Source organism: Mixophyes fleayi, chromosome 8 (genome assembly GCF_038048845.1).
Source record: "Mixophyes fleayi isolate aMixFle1 chromosome 8, aMixFle1.hap1, whole genome shotgun sequence".
Lineage (NCBI taxonomy): Eukaryota > Metazoa > Chordata > Amphibia > Anura > Limnodynastidae > Mixophyes > Mixophyes fleayi.
Genome location: NC_134409.1, coordinates 95,559,996 through 95,587,081, shown reverse-complemented (window position 1 = coordinate 95,587,081; position 27,086 = coordinate 95,559,996). Strand labels below are relative to the sequence as shown.

Sequence of the window (27,086 nt, the reverse complement as noted above, 5' to 3'; positions counted from 1 at the left end):
GTTCAGTTAACTCACCATTTCTCTGGCAATGTCAAAAGCCTCCTGCAAGCCATACAATCGACCACAAACAAAGTAGACTCCGCTGGCCCAAAGGACACAGCCCTCATGCATCCAGAATTCATTGCAGTCAAGAGGTAGTTGGGGGATCTGAAACCCTCGGTCATGGATTTTATCTGCAGTGGATGGTCCATTAGAGTCCAATGACAATTCACAAGGGTTAATGGTCTTCATACGAGAAGGTACAGCATGTCTAGAAGAGGCAAAGTCTCCGAAACGATGCCGGCGTTTATAACGGGGGTGGGCAGACAAGCTGCGCTGTTCCCTTGGTTGCTGGGGCTCCTCCTCTTCATCAGAGTCAGTCTTGCAACCATCTAATGCATCTTTGTGTCGAACCTTAACTTTTATTGGTGCTTCTAATGATTTTTTCAGTGGTGGGTTTTTGGATAGTGTAGATACATACTCCTGGGTGTAAAAAGGACCAAAGAGATCTCCAAGATTCTTGTAATTGGCCCATTTGCCACAAAAACAACAGACAAGGTGTCCCACCAATGCAGACTCTGTGACAGCTGGCCCCTGTACCATGAAGGTTGACACTGGAGGAGCTTTGTTCTCAGTATGCTGTGGAGACATGGTACATTGACCCTTTCGTACAGATGTAATTTTTTTCCAGTGCTGTTCTTCCTCTTCAGCATTGAATATAACACAAGACAAGCCTAATTCCTCTTTGATTTCCATGTGGATATAAGGAAAAAAGGATTTGGCTTTGTTCTCAGTTCTGTCAATGCTTTGGCTGGCATACTTTAATATAATCTCTGGCTCTATGGGGGCAACTATAGGAACCGCTTGCTTAACCCTTCTCCTTGTTCCGGCTTCCTTACTCCTCTCCCTCAGTCTCCTTTTCGGTTTAGGCTCAGAATCTAATCCCTGCTCTGACACGGAGTGTGTCTTTGGTGGTGGAGGAAGAGGAGATATCAGGCCTCCTGTAACAGAAGATTGAAGCTGCTGTTCTTGCCCCGACTGCTGCTTTTGTTGAAACTGCTGCTGCTGCAGTTTTTTCTGCTTGCTGACACTACCAATGGGACGACCTTTCTTTTTTCCCGATGGAAAGTATCCTTTTGGAGGGGTTCTCTCTTGTTTTGGCGTAACCAGTTTCTCCTTGTCTGACACTTCACTTGGTTGAACCTGTGGCAAAAGGCATTTCAATTCCAAAGCTGGAGTGTTTCCCCTCACTTCCATAAAATGTTTGGGTGTCTGTTGTATTAGAGGTCCAAACTGTGGAAATTCTTTAGTTACCATACACTGATCATCAGTTTCCTTTTTAATCTGTTTATTATCATGGATAGTCCAGGCGACAAAGGATTTTGTAAAAAGGCCCTGCATTTTAATCTCTTCATTGCCTTCATTGCTAGATATTGCTGGTACCACATCAACTGTTCGTTCTGCCTCTTGCATGAATTCACTGCCCTTCTCCTTGAGAGACAAGATGTCATCAAGTGTTACAGGTTCAACAGCACTCTCTATACCGCTTGGAGCAGCAGTACGACGTACATTAGGAGACGTAATTTTCTGAACTATGGCTTCTAGCTTGAGTCCCCTTCCTTTGCGGGGAGGAAGAATTTTACTCTTTGTTGGACTTGAAAGTGATACTGCTTGGGGACACCTCTGTTCAGGACCAGATATGGATGACTCATCATCCTTCCCCCTTGGTAACAATACATGTAATGCAGTTGTTTTGTAAGAAAGTTCTTGTAGGGTAGAGGCAGACAGACTCCCTTTGTCTTCAAGCATCTGTCTCTTGCTTGGGATGGGGGAAATGAAAGAACGTACTCTTCTTCTCATAATTAAAGGGTTGTGGTGTGATACTTCTTCAGTTCCTGACAGCCGATGTGCATTGCACCCAAGTTTAGGGAGCTCAATTGATTCTCCTGGCCTGGGTCCATGCGTTTCAGTTTCTCTAATGGGGCCGAATGGCTTCTGATTTGTACCCATTGGAGAGTCAACTTTCTTTACTGGAGAAGCTTGTCGTCCCAAGTGCCAACTTGGGGATTCTCCTGGAGGAATCTTTTGGCTGTTTTGTTTCAATTCAACATTTGTTGAATTAGGAGTGCCTTCACCAATACACACTTGTTGGATATAGTCTATGTTGCTGGATTCTTGATATGAACTTTGACTATACCCTAACCCCTCATTTTCACTCCGACCCGGACTACAAATATGAAATGGTTCCTGTCTTGGGCTTTTCTGCTGTACTTCCCTACAATGTTGTAAGGTTGAGCGTATAGCTTGAGAAGAGCTTCCTAGGCGTTCTTTGTATTCATCTTGTTGATAAATCTGTCTTTTGTAATGTAAAGGAGAATTGAATGTAGGGTTAGATTCTCCATAAGAGCTTGATCTAAAATTTGTATGATAACCTAGAGTAGAACTATCAGTATTCTGAAAAAAAGCAGAATACAAAGCATCTCTACTTGCTCGCTCTGAAAGACTCATTGTTGGGTTCATATTATGAACCTCCTTTGGACCTCGACTTGTTCCTGGAGACATCTTTAACCAATCACTAAGCTCTTGAGATTTTGTAGGTGACCTCCCTCGAGATACCGCCCTCCCAGTACCCCTTTTGGTATTTGATATATGGCTCTTATATGAACTATATTCCTGGCTAGGGTCATGGGACATGGATCTTTGACTGGTATTGACCCAGGTAGAATCTTTAGGGGTATATGGCACACACTGCTCTACTGTTCGCTTTCTGGGCACCTTTTGGGACTCAATATCCTTGCCCTTTGCCACTACACGTTGAATATTTGACTTATCCATGAACAACATTCCACTAGGCAGGATAACGGACTGTCCAGCTCTACCGTTAGGTGATCTTTCTTGTCCAGCACCAACATGTGAGCTTGTGGGTTCACGCACAAGTTGCCTTAGTGGGGAGATGTCACAAATAACAGACCTTCTTTCAGAAGGACCACCACTCTGTTCATGGCAAGAGTTTGGTGGTTCAGCCTCAAGCTTTCTGGCTACAGGATAATCTGTCAGATTCATAGGTTTCATTTCTAAATTGTGTTTCTTTTCCCAATGTGGCGATTCTAAATGAGTTGCTAAAGTTTTCCCAAGGATGCTATGATTAGATTGATTACTGGCTTGGTTCATGAGAACATTGGGCCTCAGTGGTACATCAGGACCTCCAGTAACTGCTGGATGCTCCTGTGTGTTTCTAGCATATCTTCTTTCCTGTTGATGGTGCCCTTGCAGAACCTCTTGCAAAAGGCTTGGATATTTATCACTTTTTCTGGGCTTCCGATCACTCTGCCCTCCAACACTTTCTGTATCTGAAAGTTTCGGATGTTGGGATATATTGATGGGATTTCGGGAAGTAGCAGGTGTTTCCATGGAGCCAAATGCAGTGTCAACTGGAGATTTAGCAGCTTCTATTTGGGATATAATGGCAGTTGTTATAGACAGAGGTACAGCAATATTAGGTTCTCCATTCTGGCTGTTAATGAAATTCTTAGCAATTTCCTTGTTAACCGTTTCAAGCAATTCAGGTTCTTGTGTTGGCTTATCATTAACTGGTGTTGGATCCTCTATTTTTTCTGACCGATTTGCCACAGTTTCTATTGAAACTATCACCCCAACAGACTTCTCACCTACCTTGGGAATTTCCTGAAAGCTCTCTACTGGTTCCAACACTGTATCAATTTTTTGAGTTGCAATCTTTCCTATAGGTTCATTTTGCCACTCATGGTCAGGTGAAGTTGGCTTTTCTGAGGGAAGTCCCTTCACGTCTGCTTTTGAACTGGTGCTCTGGCCACTTAGCTGTCTTACTCTTTTGCCTGGGTCTCCTGACCAACTAGAACAGCTGCCATCCAATGACTCTGCCACTGGAGACTTCAGTTGCTCCTCACTTTGGGATGAGGTCTCTGAATTGGCACAGATGTCAGTCTTCTTAGAAGTCCGTTTGCCACCTTTTGTGTGAGGTGCTACAGCATCAGAAAGCAGCACATGTTGAACTGTATTAGGCAAGTTTGCTAATTGGCTACTGAGTGCACTAAGACTACACAGACCTGGATCTGCTAAACATTTCTCTTGGGATCCTTCCACACCAAAATCTTTAAAATTGCAAATATGTGTGTTAGGACTCAGCTGCGACATCGGTAATGCACGGTTTCTGGATGGGAATGGTACATTTCCTTGTCCACACTGAATATTTTCCCCACTAGTCATCAGAGGTGAGGGTGTGGAGCTACAGCTTGGGGACTGTACTGCAGAAGCAGCTGGGGATGGGTTAGAGATAGGGCTGAAGCTCTGCTGAAACTGCATAGGCGATCGAACAGGGACCTCAGATTGGTTGTATTGTCCAGTCTGGCTTTGGGGTAGTAATTTAGAGGCGTTTGAGTACTGCACTGCATTAGGAGGGTTCTGCTTCTGCGATTGTCCCTGACCTCCACCTTGTGGCATCTTAGCTGCATCAAAGCTTTTTAAGTGCTGGCTGGCATAACTGCTATACCCTTGTTGTGTCCCATCGGATGATCCAGATACAGGACTCTCATACGGAGAGCTAGGACCTCCAGGACTGTAGCCTTCATAGTTTGTTCCAGAAAACCTCTGAAGAGGAAATGAAGTAGAGGTTGAACCTGCAGGAGACTGATAGTGTTGTTCAAAGTGTCCTACTGGTAGTGGATATAGAGCAGGAGAACTAAGGGAAGCAGAACGCTGCAGCTGCTGCACATGTGAGGTTCCTATGGATGCAGGAGGCTTGCCAGACTGAGGAAGGGGCTGATGTGACTGGTAACGTTGTCTCAATTGTTGATTAGGAACATGAGCTGTATATTGGCCACTGCCGGGAGAAAAGGACCTTGGAAAATCCTGCGAGTACTGAGACAGGCTGGCTACCGGAGAATGCTGGCCTGCAAAATGGCTGTGGTGGCCTTCTCTCCCATAATGACTGATGAAGCCTGTGCTGTTACTACTGCTATTTCCTTGTGGAGGTCCGTAAGTCGGCAGTGGCCCAGGAGGTCGGCGATGTGGTGTCTGATCCCCAGGTGGGCATCCTTTGTTGCCTAGGTAATAAAAATCATCTGATTCTTTTCTGTATCCTTGGTAACTTTGTAGATTAGAATTTTCCCCTAGTGCCATTGTAGTAGGAGAGACTGTTCCTTCTCTACGTCCTCCATAGCTGCTTTGAAACATCGGAGCCTGTTGTCGGAGGCTGTACTCTTCCATCCTTGAGGGCCCATGAGCTTCCGGTGGATAGGTTTGCTGATTTCCGTGGTAGTTTCTTTGGTCTCGGAATGACTGCATATTGCCAAGCTCTTCCTTTCTGTAATGAAACAAGGAGAAAGAAGATCAATTGATTCTAAAAATACACTTTACAACTGTCCCTGGCAAAACATTAAGTTAAGTACATGCTGTTAAACAAATGATTTGAGAGTACAAAAGTGTACAGAAACAGGTTAGTTTTGAAAGGGTAAAGTGCATCTCTTATACAGCAGAACTGTAGTGTATGTTCATTAATACAGGGCTCTATAAATCCAAGCACCAAATCACTATAGCACCAAAAAATATGGCAATGGGCCTAAAGGATTGAGAAGCTGTGCCTTGAAGGAGTCTGGATATTTGCCCTGAAAGCGCTGCTCAGTTGCTCTATGATCAAGCTGGCTTAGGTCGTCCAGTTGCATGACAGTACTAAGAGGGGAACTAATGTATGATCTAATTAAATGCAGAGGTGTAACGCTTCGGAAAGTGAAGGATTACTAATAAACCATGGAGCTAATGATGTAGGTAGTTAATGATGCACAATGAAGGAGTTAATAAAATAATTGTGGTTAATTATGATCCAGGTTGGATGGGTTAATGATGACTTTGTGAATAGGGTTGTTACTTATTATGATTATAATAAAAGAGATGATGGGGACAGGTTGATGATGTTGAGGGAGACAGGAAGGCGACAGTGATGAAGGGGACATGTTGATAGAGGGATTATGTGGAAAGGAGTATGAGATGGGGAAATGGGTAGGTGTTGTAGATATATATATAATTGATTTTATATATATATATATATATATATATATATATATATTATATATAATTTTCCTTCCTTGAATAACTATTGTCTCTATGTCAGAGTGCATGGCTTTTGTCTCAAAGGAACTGTGAGGCTCAGTACATTTACACATCAAAAGAATTGGCTTCCAATCAGATACATCAGCCCATCCCACAGAAGTTTTTGTAATTAACTTTTGAAGACAAAACTGCCCTTTTTGGATCAGACTGATTACGCAGACACACACACCAAGGATTATCTCCCAGTATGGACTGAAAAATAGTAAAGTATATATGAGCCCTTTAATAGGGCTCTGCTGACATTGTAAATATGAGTAAAATGTACTCTGTGTATTGTTAGTGATCTATAGACTATAGGAGCTACAATAGGCTGTGTTGTAAGCTTTGTTATAGAGTCACAGACCATTGGTCTAGCTGTTAAGAATGTTTTTTGTTTAAGGTAATACTGTAAGCATAGAAAGTAATGTTGCATGGGATGGGATAGTCATAGAATTAGATGTCATTGTAGTAAGTGTTTAGTTTGCTTAAGAAGTGATGTCGTTTAAGGGTTTGAAATTAGTAATATCTTAGGAGTTTGATTGTAACAATACAATAGACTTCATACTTGAATAGTATTGTATTTGATGTAGCAATAGTGTGGCTTCTCTGTGAATATCTGCTAGATATTCATACTGTATTGTATAACACTTGAAGTTCTGATTGTTGAGTTTAATACTGACTGTATTTGGTAAATCTCTGGCTGGTCTGTGCTCTCATCCCCTCCCCCTATGTGTGTAATTGCTACTAGTTAAACAGATGTGTGAAAAGACTCTTGCTGGGAAGTTTTGTAGAGATTCCCCCCCCCCCCCCCTGCTAGACAAGAAATGAGTTAGTGGATATATGTGGTGGACTAGCTAATACTGCTTGTAATGAGTTATGGGTCTGTCCTGACGTTGAGGCCTTGTGAGACGACATGAGTTTGCAACAAGCATAGCAAGTCAGCCATTTTGGATGGTGACTACATTGTAAGATGATCTGAGATACATACACACAGTCACATGCGCGCACACACACGTATAATTAATAAGTTATTGTACCTACACACAGAATGCCATCTATTATATGTACCGTGTGTAAGATTATGTTATTGAAATTACATTATTACATTATTGTACAAGTAAAGATTCTATTTCATACATATATATCTGCGTTGTGGTTATGAATTTATAATGTCTTGATATAGGAGATATATATATATATATATATATAAATGTGTGATACAGTAAATCAGGTTTAAAGGTCTGAAGTAGGCGTGTCATACGTGGTAAAGCGTAAATGCATATGGTAAGATAAAGAGCGTATCCAGGAACAAAAGAAGAAGATAGCGTGCGCAATTATGGCGTAAATACGGGTCCTTTAACAGTAGGAAAATAGGAATGCATGGGTAGGGATGATGCGGAGGATGGGGGTGAATAGGTTTGAGGAGTGAGCATAGAAATGAAGAGGAGGATTGAGGTGGGGATAAATAAGGCTTATGATGTGTATTTTAGGGGGTGTAGTGGCTACAAGAGGTGTAAGCAGTGTGTAAAGGAGGTAGGGACTATGTGTCGGGTCAGCTGTTTATTAGTGGGCACCATAAGAACCGGGATTTTTATGCTTACTAAGACTATGGGGTACGGAGTCTACTGGCACTTTAAAATAAATAAATACATTTTTTTTTAAATAATCTTTCCATTGCTTTTGCTCCTCCCTCCTCTATATCCCCATCCTGTAGGCAACTCATGTTATTTTTTAACCAAGTCCCACGGGACAGAATTGGAGAGAAAGAAAATGTAAAATAACCCCCCTGAAAACATTATACAGGAGAATGAGAGAGTAAACATATGGGAGCTCAGTATCCACCAATGAATTCAGAGAATAGCAAGAATAGAAATCCTGTTTTTTCTTACATCCACTTGGGGGACAATGGACCATGCAGACGGGTGCACATCCAGGTGGGTACGCTGACAGTATTGCAGTGCGCAGGACTTTCAGGTCAAAACTGGCATCTTCAGACACAAAAAACATTAAACTAGTTTTTGTAAAAGTATGCACAGAGGACCATGTGGCCCTCAACACAGATGCTCTGCCCAGGCTCTGCAACCCACTGACCACGAGGCGCTCACTGATCTGGTAGAAAGTGCCTTCACATTGTCAGGAATGAGTTTCACCAGCCTAATATAAACATGCTGAATCACGTAAGTGATCCATTTAGCCATCGTCTGCTTTGTGCAGGCCAACATCTTTTTAAGGCATCATAGAGGACCAGATGAGTTCAGTTTTCCTAAAATCAAGAATCTTTGTGCCAAATCTTCAATGACCTAATATAATCCAATGAGTGAAGAGATCCCAATGTGGTTCAGAATTAAATGTCCCTGTTTACGTGAAACTTAGGAACCATCATAGGTGGAAAAGATGGTTGCATCCAGGGGATGGCCCTAACCTCATGAAAAAAATCAGATAGGGAGACTTGTAAAGAGTCCCCAACTTAGACACTCACCAAGAAATTAGCTAGGAGAAATGCTATTTTACATGTAAGAGAAATTTCACATCCACTGTATCAAGTGGTTCAAAAGGAAGTTGTCATCCACACTAAATTCGTGTCCCATAGGACTAGTGGAGGACTGTATGGTGGTCACAAATGAGACACACTGCAAAAAAGTATTTGAACAAACTACGTGTAGAGGCCTGAACCTTCAAGGGCTCAATTTTAATCCATTGTCCAAATCATCCTGCAAATTTAAGAGCAAGCAGGCTAACTGAAAGAAAGTGGTCCAAAATTACCTCTTCCTACATCAAAAACCAGAGATTTCTACACCTTATAGCAATTCCTTGCCAAAACAAGCTTTCTTGCTCTGAGCACAGTCCTGACCAGTCTGTTGGACTAACCCTTTATCTTAAGCATCATGGCTTCAACTGCCACAACATTAAGGATCAGGTATCAGCGAGCCTGGCTTTGAGTTATTAGATCCCATCTTAGAGGAAGACACCACAATAGATACACCAACATCTTGAGAATATCAGTGTACCAGGACAGTCTTGGCCAGTCTGGTGCCACCAACAGTACCCAGATATCTACTTTTTTTTAACTTTTTGTCACCAGAGGGAACAGAAACCAAGGGGTAAAAAAAATAAAAAATAAAAAATCATATGGGAGTGTCAGTTTCGACAAAGAATGCCTGTGGGTCCTGGAGTAAATTCAATTCACCTTGTGGTTCAAGCGGGATGCAAACATGAAAATATCTGTCTGTTCCCATCTCTTCTAAAAAAAATAAAAATTATTACCTGGCGCTAATTATAATAACCACACTCTGCAATGTCTCTAAATGTTGCTGTATTGGGATAGTGTCACTCTCTCATAATATAGAAATCCACAAACTGTAAATATACAGTGCAGAGAACAGACCAGAGTGTATAGTAATATAGGAAAAGAGGTGGAGATCAGATGAAGTGCAATATCCAAAAGGATTGCAAAAAAAAAAATCACTTTTAATCTAATTCTGATATATTACAAACCAAACAAAACCATAATACATTACCAAAAATCGACCATTAAAAATACATATAAGTATACAATAAATGATAATAATTAGCATCTGACTGATGGCTTAAAATCGACACAGAGTTGGAATCTCTTAATATACTTGATGGACAAATGTAATAGGACACTTCAGGTCCAAAGATTATTAGTTCAATGAAAATATGTAGGCCAATTGACACAAAATAGGCAATCTTTAGCACTGATGACCTCCAACAATGGGTTACAATCACCAATAAAATAACAGATTCCAAATGAACAATCCAATAGGTGACTGCTGGAGGGAAGTTATAGTAAACTCCGTGCACTTACGATCTCTGCACATGGAATTTCAGTTTTTGATATCCATCAATACTACTTTTCAGCTGATACACAGTACTCCATGGATATTTAGCAAATTCCTTGCACTTACAATCTCCACACGTAGAATTTCAAAACTCTTGTCTCTGTCTCTGATATCACTCAGCTAATAGACTCCGTGTAAAGAGTAAGGTGCGCACCTTTCAGATGTCTGGGTAGCAACAAGAGGTTGCAATAAGATATTCCACTCGGGTAAACTTACGCAATCGATCCAGCTAAAGATATTTCAACAGAAGTCCATCTACTACACAGGTCGGAATATCGGCAACGCGTTTTGTCCTCTTTTTGAGGACTTTTTCACAGCCATAATGGTAACAATGAATCCACCCCTATATATAGGGCATTGATTTAACTCTCATTAGATCTCAAGCAGGTGTTGCTTAATTAAACAGTCTCTCACATGAATAATCTATCTCCATACGGTTCATGGGATAAATATACAAATTAAAACAGACACATAAGAATAATGAATATCAATACAAATGTAAACACATTCCAATCATAAAAAAACATAATACCTAGTAAATGATCTCAATAATTTGCAATCGTCATGAACATGCCCTTATTCCTTGATAATCTACTCCACTCAAAACTCTATTGCCTAACATATAAACTAACAAAGCATACACATATATAATTCACCCCTGGTGATGAATAAAGGGGCAAAAATATAAATAAATACAAATAACCAATGCCTCTTCTAACTACAGGTACCAGTCCCATCTCTCCACAATCTGCTGAAAGATGTCCGGGTTGAAAGACCACTATCTGGGATGCAGATCATGCCTACTGAGGTCAATGGCCTTCCACTTTACCAGGCCTGAAATGAACACTATCAAAATCGCTGGAACATTTAGTTCTGTCCAGTAGATTATCCTGCTGGTTTCCTTTATTACAAGGGTACTCTCTGTACTTCCCTAATGGTTAATGTACATAAATGCAGTGGTGGTGTTCTTAGTGAATCCTCATGGGTTTTCCCCACAACAGAAGATGTCACTGAACTAGAGCGTTTAGCACAGTTCTTAGTTCTAGGACATTGATTGCAAGCAGTAACTGGAAATAACGGGCAACTGCTCACCAGCCTCAAAAGCTGGCATCCCTCATCACAAATGTCCAATTCCATATGGCAAAAGGACGACCTGAGTTGATGATGTCCAGCCTCGGCCACCAGAAGAAGCAACAAACATGTTCTAGGAGACAACAAGATATGTTCTCTAGTCAAATGATGGTGCGGTGTTCCATTGCAACAGGAGTTCGTACTGTAATGCTCTCGAATGGAACCGTGCAAACTGCATAGCTTTGAATGTCAAAACTATCTTCTCCAGGACTTTCATACAGAAATGAACTGGAGTCTGTTTAAGAGCTAATACACACTTTACTATTCTGTGTAACAAGTCTATCTAGTCCCTTGGAAGAAACCTCATCTGCTGTGCAAAACAGAAAATCTAGAAAGACAAGCCTCTGTCTAGGGACCAGATTGGATTTCTGGTAGTCGATAATCCAACAATTAGACTCCGGTATCAAACAAAAAGTTGGGCATAAAGACGCAGAAAGGGAAGGGGTGTAGGTGGGGGTATTGGAAAAGAGTGGCACTATTGTACATATAGAGCATTGCACTAGAAAATTCTAGTTCCAAGTGTATTAATTGGAGAGAAAAGAATTGAACTCAAAAATCAATATTCAGTCCAGTAGGTGTGAGTGTTTTTAGCGTGAAGATCCATATAGCTTTAGTTTGATTGAGAGATCTGTTATACCACTTTCACATTGCCTCCTCGGCAATATCCCGGGATATATAGAGCCTCCCACCCCTGCAAATTCCCAGGTCGACTGGGTTCACACTGAACGCGGGTCTCCATGGCAACATCACCAGATGAGCTTCGATTGGCTCCTCTTGTAATATAAGTTTTTCCTTTTCGTTTCCAATATGTTTTGGCGAGACCCGGGTTGAAAAACCATTGAGACTGCAAAGCTAACTGGTTCGGACCCAGGACTCTCAAAAAGACCCGGGTCTAATTGCCAGGTCATCTGACCCGAGAATTAGCAGGGTACCGGTTCACACTGAGCCTCAACCTGGGGCTTGCCCTGGCAATAACCCGGATTTTTGAGCCAGTGTGAAAGGGGTATTATAGTCACCTCCTCTCCAGCGTTTTTTTACTTTTTGTATACCAGTGAACTGGAGGACTGTAGGGTCTTTATTATGGTTTAGTCTGAAGTGGTTTGAGAGGCTGTGTGTTTCTATGGCCAATGTTTCTCATATGTTCAGTTACGCGTTTTGAGTTTCCTCAATGTTCTGCCTTTTGTGTGTTTTTGGAATAAACTCTTGATTCTCAACCAAGTTACACATATCTATCCGCAGGCCCACTACACATACCCCTATCCAATACCCCTACATATACCCACATACCCCCTTTTTTCCTTTTGCGCCTTTATACCCAACTTTTTGTATGATACGTACCTTGATATAGAAGACCACAGACTATCTTCATTAGGGCAATAGGGCTGCATTCCCCAACCTATTCCCAAAACCATATTTAGGAGCGCTGTATCCCAGAACACCTCTTTACTCAAATAGACTAGTATCTGTGTAATTGCAGGGTAATGGGAAAAACTGTGACCAAGGGGATGTCCTAAAGGTGTACCATAAACGAACTCCATTTAAGTAAAAAATTAGGAAAGTGAACTGAAAAGAAGTTGTTGGGAACTTCTCCATCACACACACCAAGAAACATAAGTCTTTCAGAACATATCATAATTACTAGCTGAAACTGATTTAACAGCCCTGAGCATAGTCTTGAAAATCTACGATCCCTCTTACTTCTAAGAATCATGGCTTCAACAGCCAGAGTTCAAGCCAGTAGAACTAAGCCCTGAAAGAAACAGTTCCCAGGTTAACAGATCCTTCCTAGAGGGAAATGCCATGGTGAGACCACAGGCAACTGGAGAATGTTCCTGTAACACGACCAACTTGACCAGTTTGGTGTTATCAACAGCATCAAGAACTTTTTTCTTTTTTACCCTTAAATAACCTATGGTAGCACTGCCACCAGTTGCAACAGATAAATCATGTGAAAATCCCACAGAACCATCAAGGTGTCTACAAAAAACACCTGTCGATCCTTGGTCTTTGAGCAAAGGCTCTCCATCTTGTGGTGCAGCTGAGATGCCATCAAGTCAAAATGAAGAAACATCCGAATTGTATATGCTCAAACCAAGATGCTCCTCACCCAAGAAACTATAGTAGATTTGTCACAAAACAGAAGGCCTCCTTAACTGCAAACCCTCCAGGAGTTGTCAGAGCACTTTTCTACCAAGTGGAAGCAGCAGATATCTAAGGGAAGCATAAATTAGGCTATGGAATTAAGACTTAAACATGGTCTCTAATACTTAGCTGTACCACCAGCTGTAAAGTACTACAGCATTAGGCATCAGAATAGTGGTGACCCTATACAAAAGTGCTATTGGGGAACAAACAACTATCTTGGTTAATTGTAGAACAGAAATTTCAAATTAAAGTTATGTTGAGCATTTGATATAATTTGATCATTTTTGCTTGGCCTCATTGAGCCAGATCAAAATCCAATCCAGTCAGATCACTGGGCCAGCAGATAACCTCAATAGCTGGATGTATCAGATCAATGGTAGAACAGAAATAGAGGAGTGAACAAAGCACGCTGTAATCCAAGCAAAGGCAATATTGACCCTCAAATAACTGTAGCTAAGCAGTTGCGGAAAAACCTAGATGGAAAACTGAGGGAACTGCAGAACAGATAGAGCTGAATTGGCTTCTAGATCATCTGAAGTTTAAGTGGTTTTTAATATTCTGTGCAATTTTTTGTGGTAAATAATTAAGTAAAAACTAGTTGAGTGGACATACCCTTCAGGAGAAGGCACATACATCTTACTAAAAAGGCCACATTTTTCATTTCAAAGCCTGGTAATATTCTTCTGTTGAGTGGAGGTTAAGCATGAGTCCATGTGTACTGCAGACAGATGAGAAAATACAAGAATTCATAGCTGAAAAAACAAACCAGATCGCTTTGGCCATAACAGCTACTAGAATAACTTCCCCAAATGGGGAATAAATAAATACTTATATTAGTATTAAGCCAAGTTAATATATTAGATTTTTCTCCACTTTCTTGGAAAGGCAACATTTGGCATATAACCAATACAATTATGAAAATTATAATGAATACTCAGGGTTACACCAAACAACCCTACATAACAAATAGGCTAAATGGCTTAAATGTACTGCTACATACAGAGAACAGAAATTTGTTTCTATTTTCTGAGCTTGGTCCCATCTGATAATAATCTACAAATTGGATTCACTTTATTCAGGTGGAACAGAAAAGGGGAAAAAAACATGAACCTCGTCGTAATTCGACCAGGAAGTGTAGGCAAACATGTATTGCACAGCAATCCAGTTGATGTCCGTTGCTGCACTTATTTCACTCAGCTATTATAACTAGCAGTATTATCCAACAGGCTATTCAATCAAATAGCGAAATCAAATAACAACAGTAGTTACAACACTGGGAAGCAGTATACAAGTTTATCAAGACAGCTGGAAAATACTTAGCGAAATAAAAATATAAAAATAGGACTTCTTTACCAAAACGTGCAGGTAGCAGTGTTCTCCCCAGAACCTATTTCCCAGGAGCTCCATCTGGCTGTTTTTACTTGCTGCCAGGGGCAGGCTGGGCTGGGGGGCATCTGCCCCTCAGGCCAGTCCCATAGTGGCCTACCTTGGGCTGGGTCACTGAGCTGCCTACATTTTTCCCCATTAAAATAAGCTGGTGAGACGAGTTTTGTCACCCAGGCTAAATTTTGCCAGCGCTGCCCTGCTTGCCGCCCAGCTCTTGGAGCCCAACAGAGTCATATAATAGAATAAACTATTGTTTCTTCTTTTATAATGGGCACTATGTGAACACTACAGCCAGCAGTGTGTGTTAAACCACTGTCCACCAGTCTGACCAGTCTTGGCAGATGTGGACAATAACATCCAACATTTTTAATTGTTATTGCAAACCGGCTGGTAAAGTTTTCTGGGTACGATAACGCATATCAACTCAGTAGTAATACCCATAAGTGTACCTGCACTAAACTGCTAAAAGCTTATAAGTGATTGGCTGTAAGAGGCTAAAGCACATCATTAGTTAGCCCCATGTTATTAAATAACATGGGGCAAAGTAATTTTCATTTTTACCATCCCCAATACATATATAATCAAACAAAGTTGCAATCCTAGTGAAAATCAAGCCACTGAAATTGATAAAGCAATTCTGCAGGAAAAAAAACGACTTTATTTCTGCCTAACAATATAAAAAAATATGTCAGGTATAAAAATCAGTACAATCTAGTTACATTTGTATACTTCTGTCTTAAAACCCATATGTGAATGGATATAACAGATAGTAATGGTTGTGAATTTTCTGTGAAGGCATATAATTATATAATCTCTGCAATATATTTATTATTAAATATTGTTTAAATAGGGATCTAGGTATTGGCAACATAAATCACACATTTTTTGAACTGGATTTATGTTTTACGTTGTAAGTCATGGAGACGAAATAGATACTATACTGCCATTAACACTACCAATGTAAAAAAAAAAAACAACAATACTAATTGCAAAATAAAAGATCTCGGGCTCTATTTATTAAGACTAGATTTTCTATCGCTGCATCCTGAGACAGCGTTTGTCTTTTTCACGATGCCATTCAAAATGTTAAAAGCCCGTTTATTACATAAAAATCTCTAGACTATAGATGCATAAAATATTGCAGAGATGCTGATTTCCATTTAGCCACTTAGCAGCGACGTATTACACTGTATCACACTCCTGTATCCTATTGGCAACGGGGTAGGTAATTACAAAATATCTATCGCCGCCCCCGCTGTGTGTTTACAAACATTCCGACTCTTGTCCCATTCCATGAGCACCCCCTCTGCAACCATACCTACGATCACTCTGCTCGTTAACGCTTTCTGATCAGTTGCACACACACATCACGGCCATCCTCTGATATCACTTCCTGTATCTTCTCTAAGCCTACATCGTTTTTTTCTGATAACTTTATTCATAAAACAACATAGAACATGTAGCTTATTTGCCCATGCAAAGCTGTACAATTTTAAATGCAGAAATAAAAACATGAAACTTATCTATTAACATTTATTTATGTAACCCTAGCATACTATGCAACTGTTTGATTGGGGACAAACAATAATAAACCAGAATGTCTAGGTCAGTGGTTCCCAAACTTTTGCAGTTCGCGGCACCCTTAGAGTCTCCAAATTTTTTCAAGGCACCCCTCCAAAATAATTATTGAGCAGTCCTGTTTTAGAAGTAGTTGGGTCAAAAAATTGTAATAAGTATTTAGGTCAGGACAGAAATACTTATTTAGTTGTATGCAAAAATGCCCCCTCTGCATCCAGACACTCTGCCCCTCTGCATCCAGACACACTGCCCCCTCTGCATCCAGACACACTGCCCTCTCTCACACTGCCCCCTCTGCCCTCTGTCACGCTGTCCCCCTCCTCTGCCCTCTCTCACGATGCCCCCCCTCCTCTGCCCTTTCTCACAATGTCCCCCTTCCTCTGCCCTCTCTCACGATGTCCACCCTCCTCTGCCCTCACACACAATGTCCCCCCTCCTCTGCCCTCTCTCACGCTGTCCTCCTCCTCTGCCCTCTCTCACGCTGTCCCCTCCTACGCTGTGTCCCCCTCCACTGCCCCTCTCACGCTGTGTCCTCCTCCACTGTCCCTCTCACGCTGTGTCCCCCTCCACTGTCCCTCTCACGCTGTGCCCCTCCTCTGCCCCGCTGTGCCCCTCCTCTGCCTCGCTGAGCCCCTCCTCTGCCCTGCTGTCGCACTCCTCTGCCCAGCTGAGCCCCTCCTCTGCCCCACTGTCGCACTCCTCTGCCCATCTGTCGCACTCCTCTGCCCAGCCGTCGCACTCCTCTGCCCAGCTGTTACACTCCTCTGCCCCTGTTACACTCCTCTGCCCTGTTGTGCCCCGCTGTCACCCTCCTCTGCCCGTTACACTCCTCTGTCCCCTGTTACACTCCTATGTCCTGTTGTGCCCCGCTGTCACCCTCTTCTGTCCCCTGTTACACTCCTCTGTCCTGTTATGCCACGCTGTCACCCTCTTCTGTCCCCTGTTACACTCCTCTGTCCTGTTGTGCCCCTCTGTCACCCTCTCTGCCCCAGCTGTCAACCTCTCTGCCCCGCTGTCACCCTCCTCTGCCCCTGTTACACTCCTCTGTCCTGTTGTGCCCTGCTGTCACCCTCTCTGCCCCAGCTGTCACCCTCCTCTGTCCTGCTGTGCCCCGCTGTCACCCTCCTCTGTCCTGCTGTGCCCCGCTGTCACCCTCTCTGCCCCGCTGTCACCCTCTCTGCCCCTGCTGTGCCCCGCTGTCACCCTCCTCTGTCCTGCTGTGCCCCGCTGTCACCCTTTCTGCCCCAGCTGTCACCCTCTCTGCCCCAGCTGTCACCCTCTCTTCCCCGCTGTCACGCTCCCTCTCACTCCTCTGCCGCACGCCAGCCATAGAATAAAAAGAAAGAACACAGAAACTTACCAATCTGTCGGGCGCCGGGACCCAGCAGTCTCCTCTCTCCCGCAGCAGCTTGTTACTGACGTCGATATTCAGTGACAGCTGCGGGAGAGAGGAGTCTGCTGGGTCCCGGCGCCCGACAGATTGGTAAGTTTCTGTGTTATTTCTTTTTTTCAATGCTTGGCCCGCGGCACCCCAGTGACAGCGCCGCAGGCACCCCTGGGAGCCGCGGCGCACAGTTTGGGAACCGCCGGTCTAGGTGCTAAATTTGATCAAACTGAATAGAACAATAAGAGTCAGCTCCTTACAGAAGGAGGCGCCAACTCCCTCTATAATAATAAATATAAAATAGGAAAAAAGAGTAAAGAGTGCCAATCTAATTGTACCATCAACTAATATCTCAAATATATATTATATGAATAAATATGGAGAGGAGTATGATCCGCAGCTTCTGTGTAGCTTTTAGTTCAGTGCTTGTGTAGCTAATCCAACTAGAAGAGATCTGTCCCCAGAAGTAGGAGATGTTCAATCAATAGTAGAAATAAAACCAGTGAACACCCGTTACCTGACACAAGATCTTTTACATGTTTGACATTAATACATACGTATAATTGTTTAATCAGGAGCTTATGTTCATTCTGCCATATTTATTGATATAATATATATTTCATACTTGCCAACTTATGGCAAGTATGATCCGGGAGCCTGCCGGGGAAGGTGGATGTGCAAGGGACGGGGCTCCAAAAATCGCGTCCTTTTGGGCGGTGAATTGCGACGTTTTGGACCTAAATCTGCCCACTTCACTAGGAAGTGGGCAGATCCGGGAGATTGCCACACTCTCCCGGGAGTCTGTGAGACTCGAGCGAAATGCGGGAGTCTCCCGGACATTCCAGGAGAGTCGGCAAGTATGATATATTTGATATTTCAGTTGATGATAGAATTTAATTGGTGCTTCTTACTGTTTTTTCCCAGTAATAATACAAGTCTGGATATTAACTTACAGACAAAGAGGTAAGAGGACTCTGCTCACAAGCTTACAATCTATAGGGAAATAGGAGTTTGATACATGAGGTTAAGTGCCACTTGTTGCATGTTGGTCCAACTAGGTAGCAATGGGATAAAGTGCTTTGTGGGGCGATGTGATCCAGTCAGGAGTCAGATGGTTTTGATTGTAGTAGGAAAATAAATGTTAGTTTGTATGAAATGTGTAGTGTGTTGGTAATTGGATAGAATAGTTTAGGGATATTAAGAAAGCATACTTGCCTACTATCCTGGAATGTCTGGGATACTCCCAAATTTAGGGTAGTTCTCCGAGACTCCCAGGAGAGCGGGCCTTTCTCTAGGAAGTGGGCGTCGATGCAGAGGCTAGTCATAATTCATATAATTCTGGCCCCTACACTTGGCACTTGATCTCCCCTCTGAAGGTTACAAAGTTGGCAAGTATGTAAGAAGGCTTGCGTTTTCATGGAGTTCTCGAAGGTTTGGAGGCAAGGTCTTGTTGTGCAAGTAAGGGTATTCCACAGAGTGAGTGCAGCCTGAAAAAAGTCCTGTAATTCAGAATGGATGCAGGTAATGAATCTGGATGAGAGGTGCAAATATTGGGCAGAGCAGAGGGGTCAAGTAGAGCAAATGCAGGATTCTTAGAGGAGGGTTTGCCAATGCTTTATAATGGAATAAGTGAACAAAAACAACAACAACAAAAACATGCTGCAATAAACCTTCAACAGGTACTTATTTTAGACAAATAGTGGCAATGTTTGTAAAATGTCAGATTTTTGGTTGTGGCAAAGTTTGCAAAATGTCAGATATTTGGTAGTGGCAATGGTTGCAAAATGTCAGATTTTTACATTAGCAACAATTACAACCAATGTAAAATGCTTGTTTGTGATGCATTTCACACTATATTTTCACTTGCACAGACCTACAAATGAAAGTGCAGGCAGGAACAAAGCCCAGACAGACACTCCCAGAGGATATGGTGCAGACAGGATTAGGGCTGTGAAGGGGGTCCCCACCTGTATATCAGCAGAAGGGTATTCATATCTGGCCCCTGCCCCTCATAACTCTCCTCTTTCCCATGTTCCACACTACAGAGGAGCTGAGCAGCTACTGTGTTAAGTTTCTCCAGCTGTCACCTAACTACTTCAGAGCCATTCAGCGCTGTCATATGAGCTTTTTCCAATCAGAACTATTGTTGCTTTCTACTGCATTGTGGGAGGTGTTGTGTTTTGTGTCTGTCTTATACACAGCTGATGCATTAGCAGCAGGGGAATACCAGAAAACAGCCAGATGAGACTCGGGCAAAGATACATGCAATGCATCAATCTATGATCGTTCTATGATTACATCATTTGAGCATGCGGAGACAGCAAAACCCCACAAAGTGCACACCTGTCAAGCTAGGAGATATTTTGAAACAAGGGAGGAGATGTATGTTAGTGCAGTTTTTGTTAATGGTTTTCTATGTTAGTAGAAATATTTTATATATGATTTGATATTTGATAAAGTAAAGGCAACCAATGTAGGGACCGACAGAGCGAAGAAGCAGTAGAAAAACATATTGCAATGAAAACTAGTCTTGCTGCTGCATTCCAAATAGATTGTACAGTCATGGCCAAACGTTTTGAGAATGACACAAATATTATTTTTTCACAAAGTCTCCTGCCTCAGTTTTTATGATGCCAATTTGCATAAACTCCATATACTCCAGAAAGTCATGAATTTCAAAGTCTCTCTTTGCCCTGACAATGAACTTTATCCCAAAAGCAACATTTCCACTGCATTTCAGCCCTGCCAGAAAAGGACCAGTTGACATCAGGTCAGTGATTCTCTTGTTGACACAGGTGAGGTTTATGAGAATAAGGCTGGAAATCACTCTGTCATGCCGACTGATTTAGAATAGCAGAGTGGAAGCATTAAAATGAGGATGGTAATTGAAATCATAGTTCTTCCTCAGTTAACCATAGTTACCTGCAAGGAAACACATGCAGTCATCATTGCTTTGAACAAAAAGGGCTACACAGGCAAGGATATTGCTGCTAGTAAGATTGCACCTAAATCAACCATTTATCGGATCATCAAGAACTTTAGGAGAGAGGTTCAATAGTTGTGAAGAAGGCTTCAGAGCGCCCGAGAACATCCAGTAAGCGCCAGGACCGTCTCCTAAAGTTGATTCAGCTGTGGGATCGGGGCACCACCAGTGCAGAGCTTGCTCAGGAATGGCAACAGGCAGGTGTGAGTGCATCTGCACGCACAGTAAGGCAAAAACTTTTGGAGGATGGCCTGGTGTCAAGAATGACAGCAAAGAAGCCACTTCTCTCCAGGAAAACATCAGGGACACACTGATATCCTGCAAATGGTACAGAGATTGGACTGTTGAGAACTGGGGTAAAGTCATTTATCTGATAATTCCCCTTTCAGATTGTTTGGGGTATCTGGAAAAATGCTTGGCCGGAGAAGGAAAGGTGAGTGCTACCATCTGTCACTCACCGGACTGTGAGTGCTACTTCTAAGGTAGCTAGGAACCGTGTCCATCCATTATAATGAGGTACTGCGCATGTGCAGTCCCTTTTAACCTTCAGTTCTGTTCCTTTAACTTAATTGGCTGATCAGGCAACACTCCCTATATTAAGCACCTGTGGTCAATACCACGTTGCCTGATCTTGGAGTCTCATTCCTCATGAGTCTCTGAAGGTGTTCCAGTGCCTGCTCGTGTGTTCAGCTTATGCTGATTCCTGTTTGCCGTTTGTGGTTTCCAGACCACTTCTATTCCTCGTGTTCCTAGTGTCTTCAGCAGCTGATTCCTATCCGCTGTCTCCGTATATCTACAGTTACAGATTACTGCAAACTCTCCTGTGTTTCACCGTGACTTCAGCAGCTGATTCCTATCCGCTGCCTCAGTATGTCTACAGTTACAGATTACTGCAAACTCTCCAGTGTTTCATCGTGACTCCAGCAGCTGATTCCTATCCGCTGCCTCCGTATATCTACAGTTACAGATTACTGCAAACTCTCCAGTGTTTCATCGTGACTCCAGCAGCTGATTCCTATCCGCTGCCTCCGTATATCTACAGTTACAGATTACTGCAAACTCTCCTGTGTTTCATCGTGACTCCAGCAGCTGATTCCTATCCGCTGCCTCCGTGTATCTACAGTTACAGATTACTGCAAACTCTCCTGTGTTTCATCGTGACTCCAGCAGCTGATTCCTGTTCGCTACTTCAGCGTGTCTACAGAGTCTGCTCGTCTCAGCGCTCCAGTCTGCATTCTACCTGCCGTCAGCTGACCCGCTGCCTACTGCTTCTACAGTGTGTCCATTTGTGTCAACTTGCCTGTTGCATCGAGTCTACGCTCCTCGGCCTCCAGCTTTGCTACATCGCTTCAACTCTCCCGTGGTCTCCTGCTGTTCTATTCGATATACTACTGCTTCCTGAGTATTTGTCATCCTTGCTGACCTACCTACAGTGCGCTGCACCTACCTGCCGCTTCCATTCTGCAAGGACTTCTCATCTCGTCTGTTCCCGGCCGCTCAGGTATCCCTGCAGCTATCTCTAACAGCCTGCTCATCTGAACCACGGTATGCATACTTCTCATTGACTGTGCTGGTGTATTGCATATCCATCTGGACTGAGTTGTTCTCCTCCGGAGTTTCCATCCTCTGAGACTATTGCTATTATTGACTGTGTTTCCTTTTGCTGGACTATTTGAGTGACTTTGTTTATCTGTGCAGTGCTGTTCATTCATTATTATTATTGTGTGCAGTTCAACGTGGGATCAAGTTCAGTGTACCCGTGTAGACTCTGCATAGCATTTATCTCCTCATGTCCTTCCTCACATATATATTCAGTGGTACAACTTGCTAGAGGCAGACCACTGATTCCTGTTTCCCTGTGTCACCAGTTGCATATATCTTCTCACATAAGCAGTGGTACAACTTGCTACTCGCAGACCACTGACTTCCCCGTTACCTTCACCTGGATTCCATTCCTTCACTACAGACAGCGGTACCACTTGCTATACGCAGACCGCTGACTTCCACCTCCTTATTACTCCTGGACATTCTTCTCACTATAGCAGTGGTACAACTTGCCGTGCGCAGACCACTGACTACCCTCACGTGTCCTTGTCCATCAAGATCCTCGTGTTCAGTTACCTATTGTTTACCAGTGCTGCTAGTCATAGACTTTCTGAGCATTCTCTAACCATCTGCTGTTTCCAGTTCCATTATCACCCTGCCATCAGAGTATCATATATCAACTCTACTACTCTGATAAGACCATCAGCGGGTGATACTGGATAAAGACTCCTAGTGCCCGTGACAGTAAGATCAGGCCATGACAGACCCAGATTCGGAACCCACAGCTAAAGAGATGCTGCAGCATCTGGTCACCCGTGTGGAACAACAGGATGTTCGTCAACAACTATTACTACAATGTTACCAGACGTTAGTCTCCCAAAGAACATCTGGGCAGAATATTACACCTTCTGTTGATGTTCCTGTGCTTTCCTCCGTTTCCCCAGTGCCATCCCAGGTGTCTATGGCTTCCACGCTTGACCTGCCAACTCCGTCAAAGTATGATGGAGATCCCAAAACATGTAGAGGTTTCCTCAACCAATGCTCAGTACATTTTGAACTCCAACCTCAAAACTTTTCGACTCATTGTCCCAGAGTGGCCTATCTCATCTCATTATTCTCCGGACAAGCTCTCGCATGGGCTTCCCCTCTGTGGGAAAGAAATGATCCGTTGTTACAGGATAGTGCCAAATTTATTTCCATGTTTCGTAATGTATTCGATGAACCAGGTCGTGTTATTTCCGCTGCCTCCAGCATTCTACGTCTACGACAGGGTTCACGTACAGTAGGACAGTACGTCATTCAATTTAGGATCTTAGCCTCTGAGCTTCAGTGGAACACTGAAGCGTTAATTGCCGCCTTCTGGCAGGGGCTCTCGGACAAAATTAAAGATGCACTGACTACTCAAGAACTCCCTACGTCTTTAGAAGATTTGATTTCTCTTTGTCATCGTGTGGATCTCAGATTTCGTGAGAGGGACTCTGAGAGAACTACTTCAGCTAAAACATCTCTTCGTCCCACTTCTCAAATTCGTCCCGCTTCACCTCCGGTAAGACCGATGGAGATTGGACGTTCCAAACTAACCTCTGCAGAGAGGAATCGAAGAATTAAGGACAGACTTTGTATCTATTGTGCGGATGCCACACATATGCTCCAGTCATGCCCCAAAAAAATCGGGAAATGCCAGGCCCTAACTAGTTCTGGAGAGGTGAAGTTAGGGTCCCTGGAGTCCTCTCCATCTTCTACGAAATAAAAAATCTGTGCATTTGACGTTACCATTTCATTTGCTACTAAGTCTTTTGAGTCCCAAGCTCTAATCGATTCAGGAGCTGCGGGAAATTTAATTTCTGAATCCCTTGTAAATCAATGGTCCCTACCAGTGATTACCCTGAAGACTCCTATTACGGTGACGGCTATCGATGGATCACGTATTATCAACGGTCTCATCACCCAAAGTACGTCTTCAGTGACCCTTCAGATTGGTGTCCTACACCGAGAAGAAATTTCGTTTTTAATCCTTCCTGTTACTACTAGTCCGATTGTTTTAGGCCTTCCATGGCTTCAATGTCATTCTCCCCAGATTGACTGGCGCACTCCTCAAGTTACGTCTTGGGGACCTGAATGTCACCAACATTGTCTTTCTCGTGTTGTTCCTCGTAGAATACAGCAAACCTCCATTTCACCTTCCTCACCGGGACTTCCTCCTCAGTATGCTTCATTTGCCGACGTCTTTGATAAAGCTCAGTCTGAACGTCTTTCATCTCATCGTTCATGGGATTGTCCGATTGACCTGTTACCTGGCAAGATTCCACCTAGGGGTCGTGTTTATCCACTTTCTTTACCTGAGACTCAGGCTACTGCTGAATACATCCAAGAGAATCTCCAGCGAGGATTTATTCGACCTTCTACTTCTCCCGCTGGAGCTGGGTTCTTTTTCGTGAAGAAGAAAGATGGATCATTACGCCCCTGCATAGATTTTCGTGGACTTAATGCTATCACTATCAAAAATCGGTATCCCATTCCTCTGATTACTGAGTTGTTTGATCGGATCAAGGGAGCCCGGATTTTTACTAAGTTGGATCTTCGTGGTGCCTATAATTTGATAAGAATCAGGTCCGGTGACGAATGGAAAACAGCTTTTAACACCAGAGATGGGCATTATGAATACTTAGTAATGCCCTTCGGGTTATGTAATGCCCCTGCTGTTTTCCAGGGCTTCATTAATGAGATCTTTCGGGACTTGTATGTATGTGTCGTAGTATATCTGGACGACATACTCATCTTTTCCCAAGACCTGCCTTCACATCACCAACAAGTGGCCGAAGTTCTTTCCAGACTCCGGAAAAATTCATTATTCTGTAAATTAGAAAAATGTTCATTTGAGTTGCCCCAGATTCCATTTTTGGGTTATATTGTTTCCGGAGTTGGTCTACAAATGGATCCAGAAAAGGTGAATGCTGTGTTACTTTGGCCTCATCCAACTACTCTTCGTGCCATTCAGCGTTTTTTAGGCTTCGCCAACTACTATAGACACTTCATTCAAGACTTCTCTTCAATTGCATCTCCCATTGTGGCTCTAACTCGCAAAGGGGCCAATACTAAGCAATGGTCATCTGAGGCTCTCCAAGCCTTTCAATTTCTTAAAGAGTCCTTCTCCTCTGCTCCCATCCTTCGACAGCCTGATGTGACGCTTCCCTTCTTCCTAGAAGTAGACGCCTCTAATGTTGGTTTAGGAGCCATTCTCTCCCAGAAATCGGAGCAACAAAAATTCCATCCTTGTGCCTTTTACTCTCGGGGTCTTCTGCCTGCGGAGAAGAACTACACCATCGGGTACAAGGAGTTGCTGGCTATTAAAGTAGCATTGGAGGAGTGGAGATATTTGTTAGAGGGAGCTCGTCATCCGGTGACAATTTTTACGGATCATAAAATTTTGTCATACCTACAGTCTGCTCAATGTTTAAATCCTCGTCAGGCAAGATGGTCTCTTTTCTTTTCCCGTTTTGATCTTATCATAACCTTCAAACCAGCTGCAAAGAATAAAAAAGCAGACGCTCTATCTCGAGCCTTCGTGGCATCCTCAGACGTTGAAGAGAATCCTAACCACTTTATATTAGACCCCAAATGTGTTTCTCTGGCTGCTTCTTCCACGAAAGTGCTACCATTTGGGAAGACCCTCGTGCCTCCTGCTCCTAGGAAAAAAATCCTTTCATGGTTTCACTCTTCTCGTTTCTCTGGACACGCTGGTGAATGCAAGACCTTTGAAATCCTCTCTCGAAGTTATTGGTGGCCTTCTATGAGGAGAGACGTCAAAGAGTTTATCGCGGCATGCGATTTATGCTCCCAGTTCAAGACCCCCCGCAGAACTCCAGCGGGGTTGCTTCAGCCACTACCCATTCCATCTAAGCCTTGGACCCATATTAGTATGGACTTTGTTACTGAGCTTCCTCCTAGTAAGAATTGCAACACCATTTGGGTAGTGGTGGATAGATTTTCGAAGATGGCGCATTTCGTTCCCTTGTCTGGTTTACCTTCTTCTTCTACCCTGGCTGAACATTTCATTAGAGAAATTTTCCGTATCCATGGATGTCCGTCCGAGATCGTGTCAGATAGAGGAGTACAATTAGTTTCCAGATTCTGGCGGGCCCTTTGCAAGACCTTGGGCATACGATTGGCACTCTCATCTTCCTACCATCCCCAATCGAACGGACAAACTGAAAGAGTCAACCAAGATCTTGAGAGTTTCTTAAGGATGTTCTCGTCAGCCAATCAAGACAACTGGGTAGAATTACTTCCTTGGGCTGAATTTGCTCATAACAACATGTACCATGAGTCATCATCTAAAACTCCATTCTTTGTGGTTTACGGTCACCATCCGTCTTTCCCGAAATTTCCTGCCCTCCCGCCCACCCAAGTTCCTGCTGTTGAGACTTTGTGTAAAACCTTCAAAAATATTTGGGCTCAGGTAAAAACCTGTTTAAAGAAGACATCTGCCAGATATAAGTCTTTTGCGGACAAAAAGAGACGGGCTATTCCACCATTGAAAGTCGGAGACCGGGTGTGGCTATCTACTAAGAATATTCATTTGAAGGTTCCATCCATGAAATTTGCTCCCCGTTTTATTGGTCCATATAGGATCATTCAAGTTATTAATCCAGTTTGCTTCAAACTTTTACTTCCCAAGAGTCTTCGTATTTCCAACGCCTTCCATGTTTCCTTGCTCAAACCTCTCATCATCAACCGTTTCTCGCTCCCTCCTTCAGCACCTCGGCCACTTCAAGTTCATCAGGAGGAAGACTTTGAGATTACTCAGGTTTTGGATGCTAAAATTTCGCGAGGAGTTCTTCGTTTCCTCGTGCATTGGAAAGGCTTTGGTCCTGAGGAGCGTTCATGGATCAAAGCTGAAGATCTCAACGCTCCAGCTGTCTTGAAAAAGTTCTATACCAAATTTCCGGACAAACCCGGTTCCAGGTGT

At 43.1% G+C, this 27,086-nt stretch overlaps 1 protein-coding gene across 2 annotated transcripts in view; it reads right to left on the bottom strand.

The window, feature by feature from the left end:
- LOC142099448 (transcription factor 20-like) overlaps positions 1–16,023 on the bottom strand; it is a 67,879-nt gene extending 51,856 nt beyond the window's left edge. For both annotated transcript variants that reach the window (XM_075182900.1, XM_075182901.1), the window contains exons 1-2: positions 15,946–16,023; positions 16–5,320 (exon numbers count right to left, since the gene is read on the bottom strand). In XM_075182900.1, the coding sequence (XP_075039001.1) occupies positions 16–5,301 (5,286 nt within the window). In that variant the 5' untranslated portion in view covers positions 5,302–5,320; positions 15,946–16,023. The remainder of the gene's footprint in view (positions 1–15; positions 5,321–15,945) is intronic.
- Positions 16,024–27,086: the final 11,063 nt, after the last annotated feature.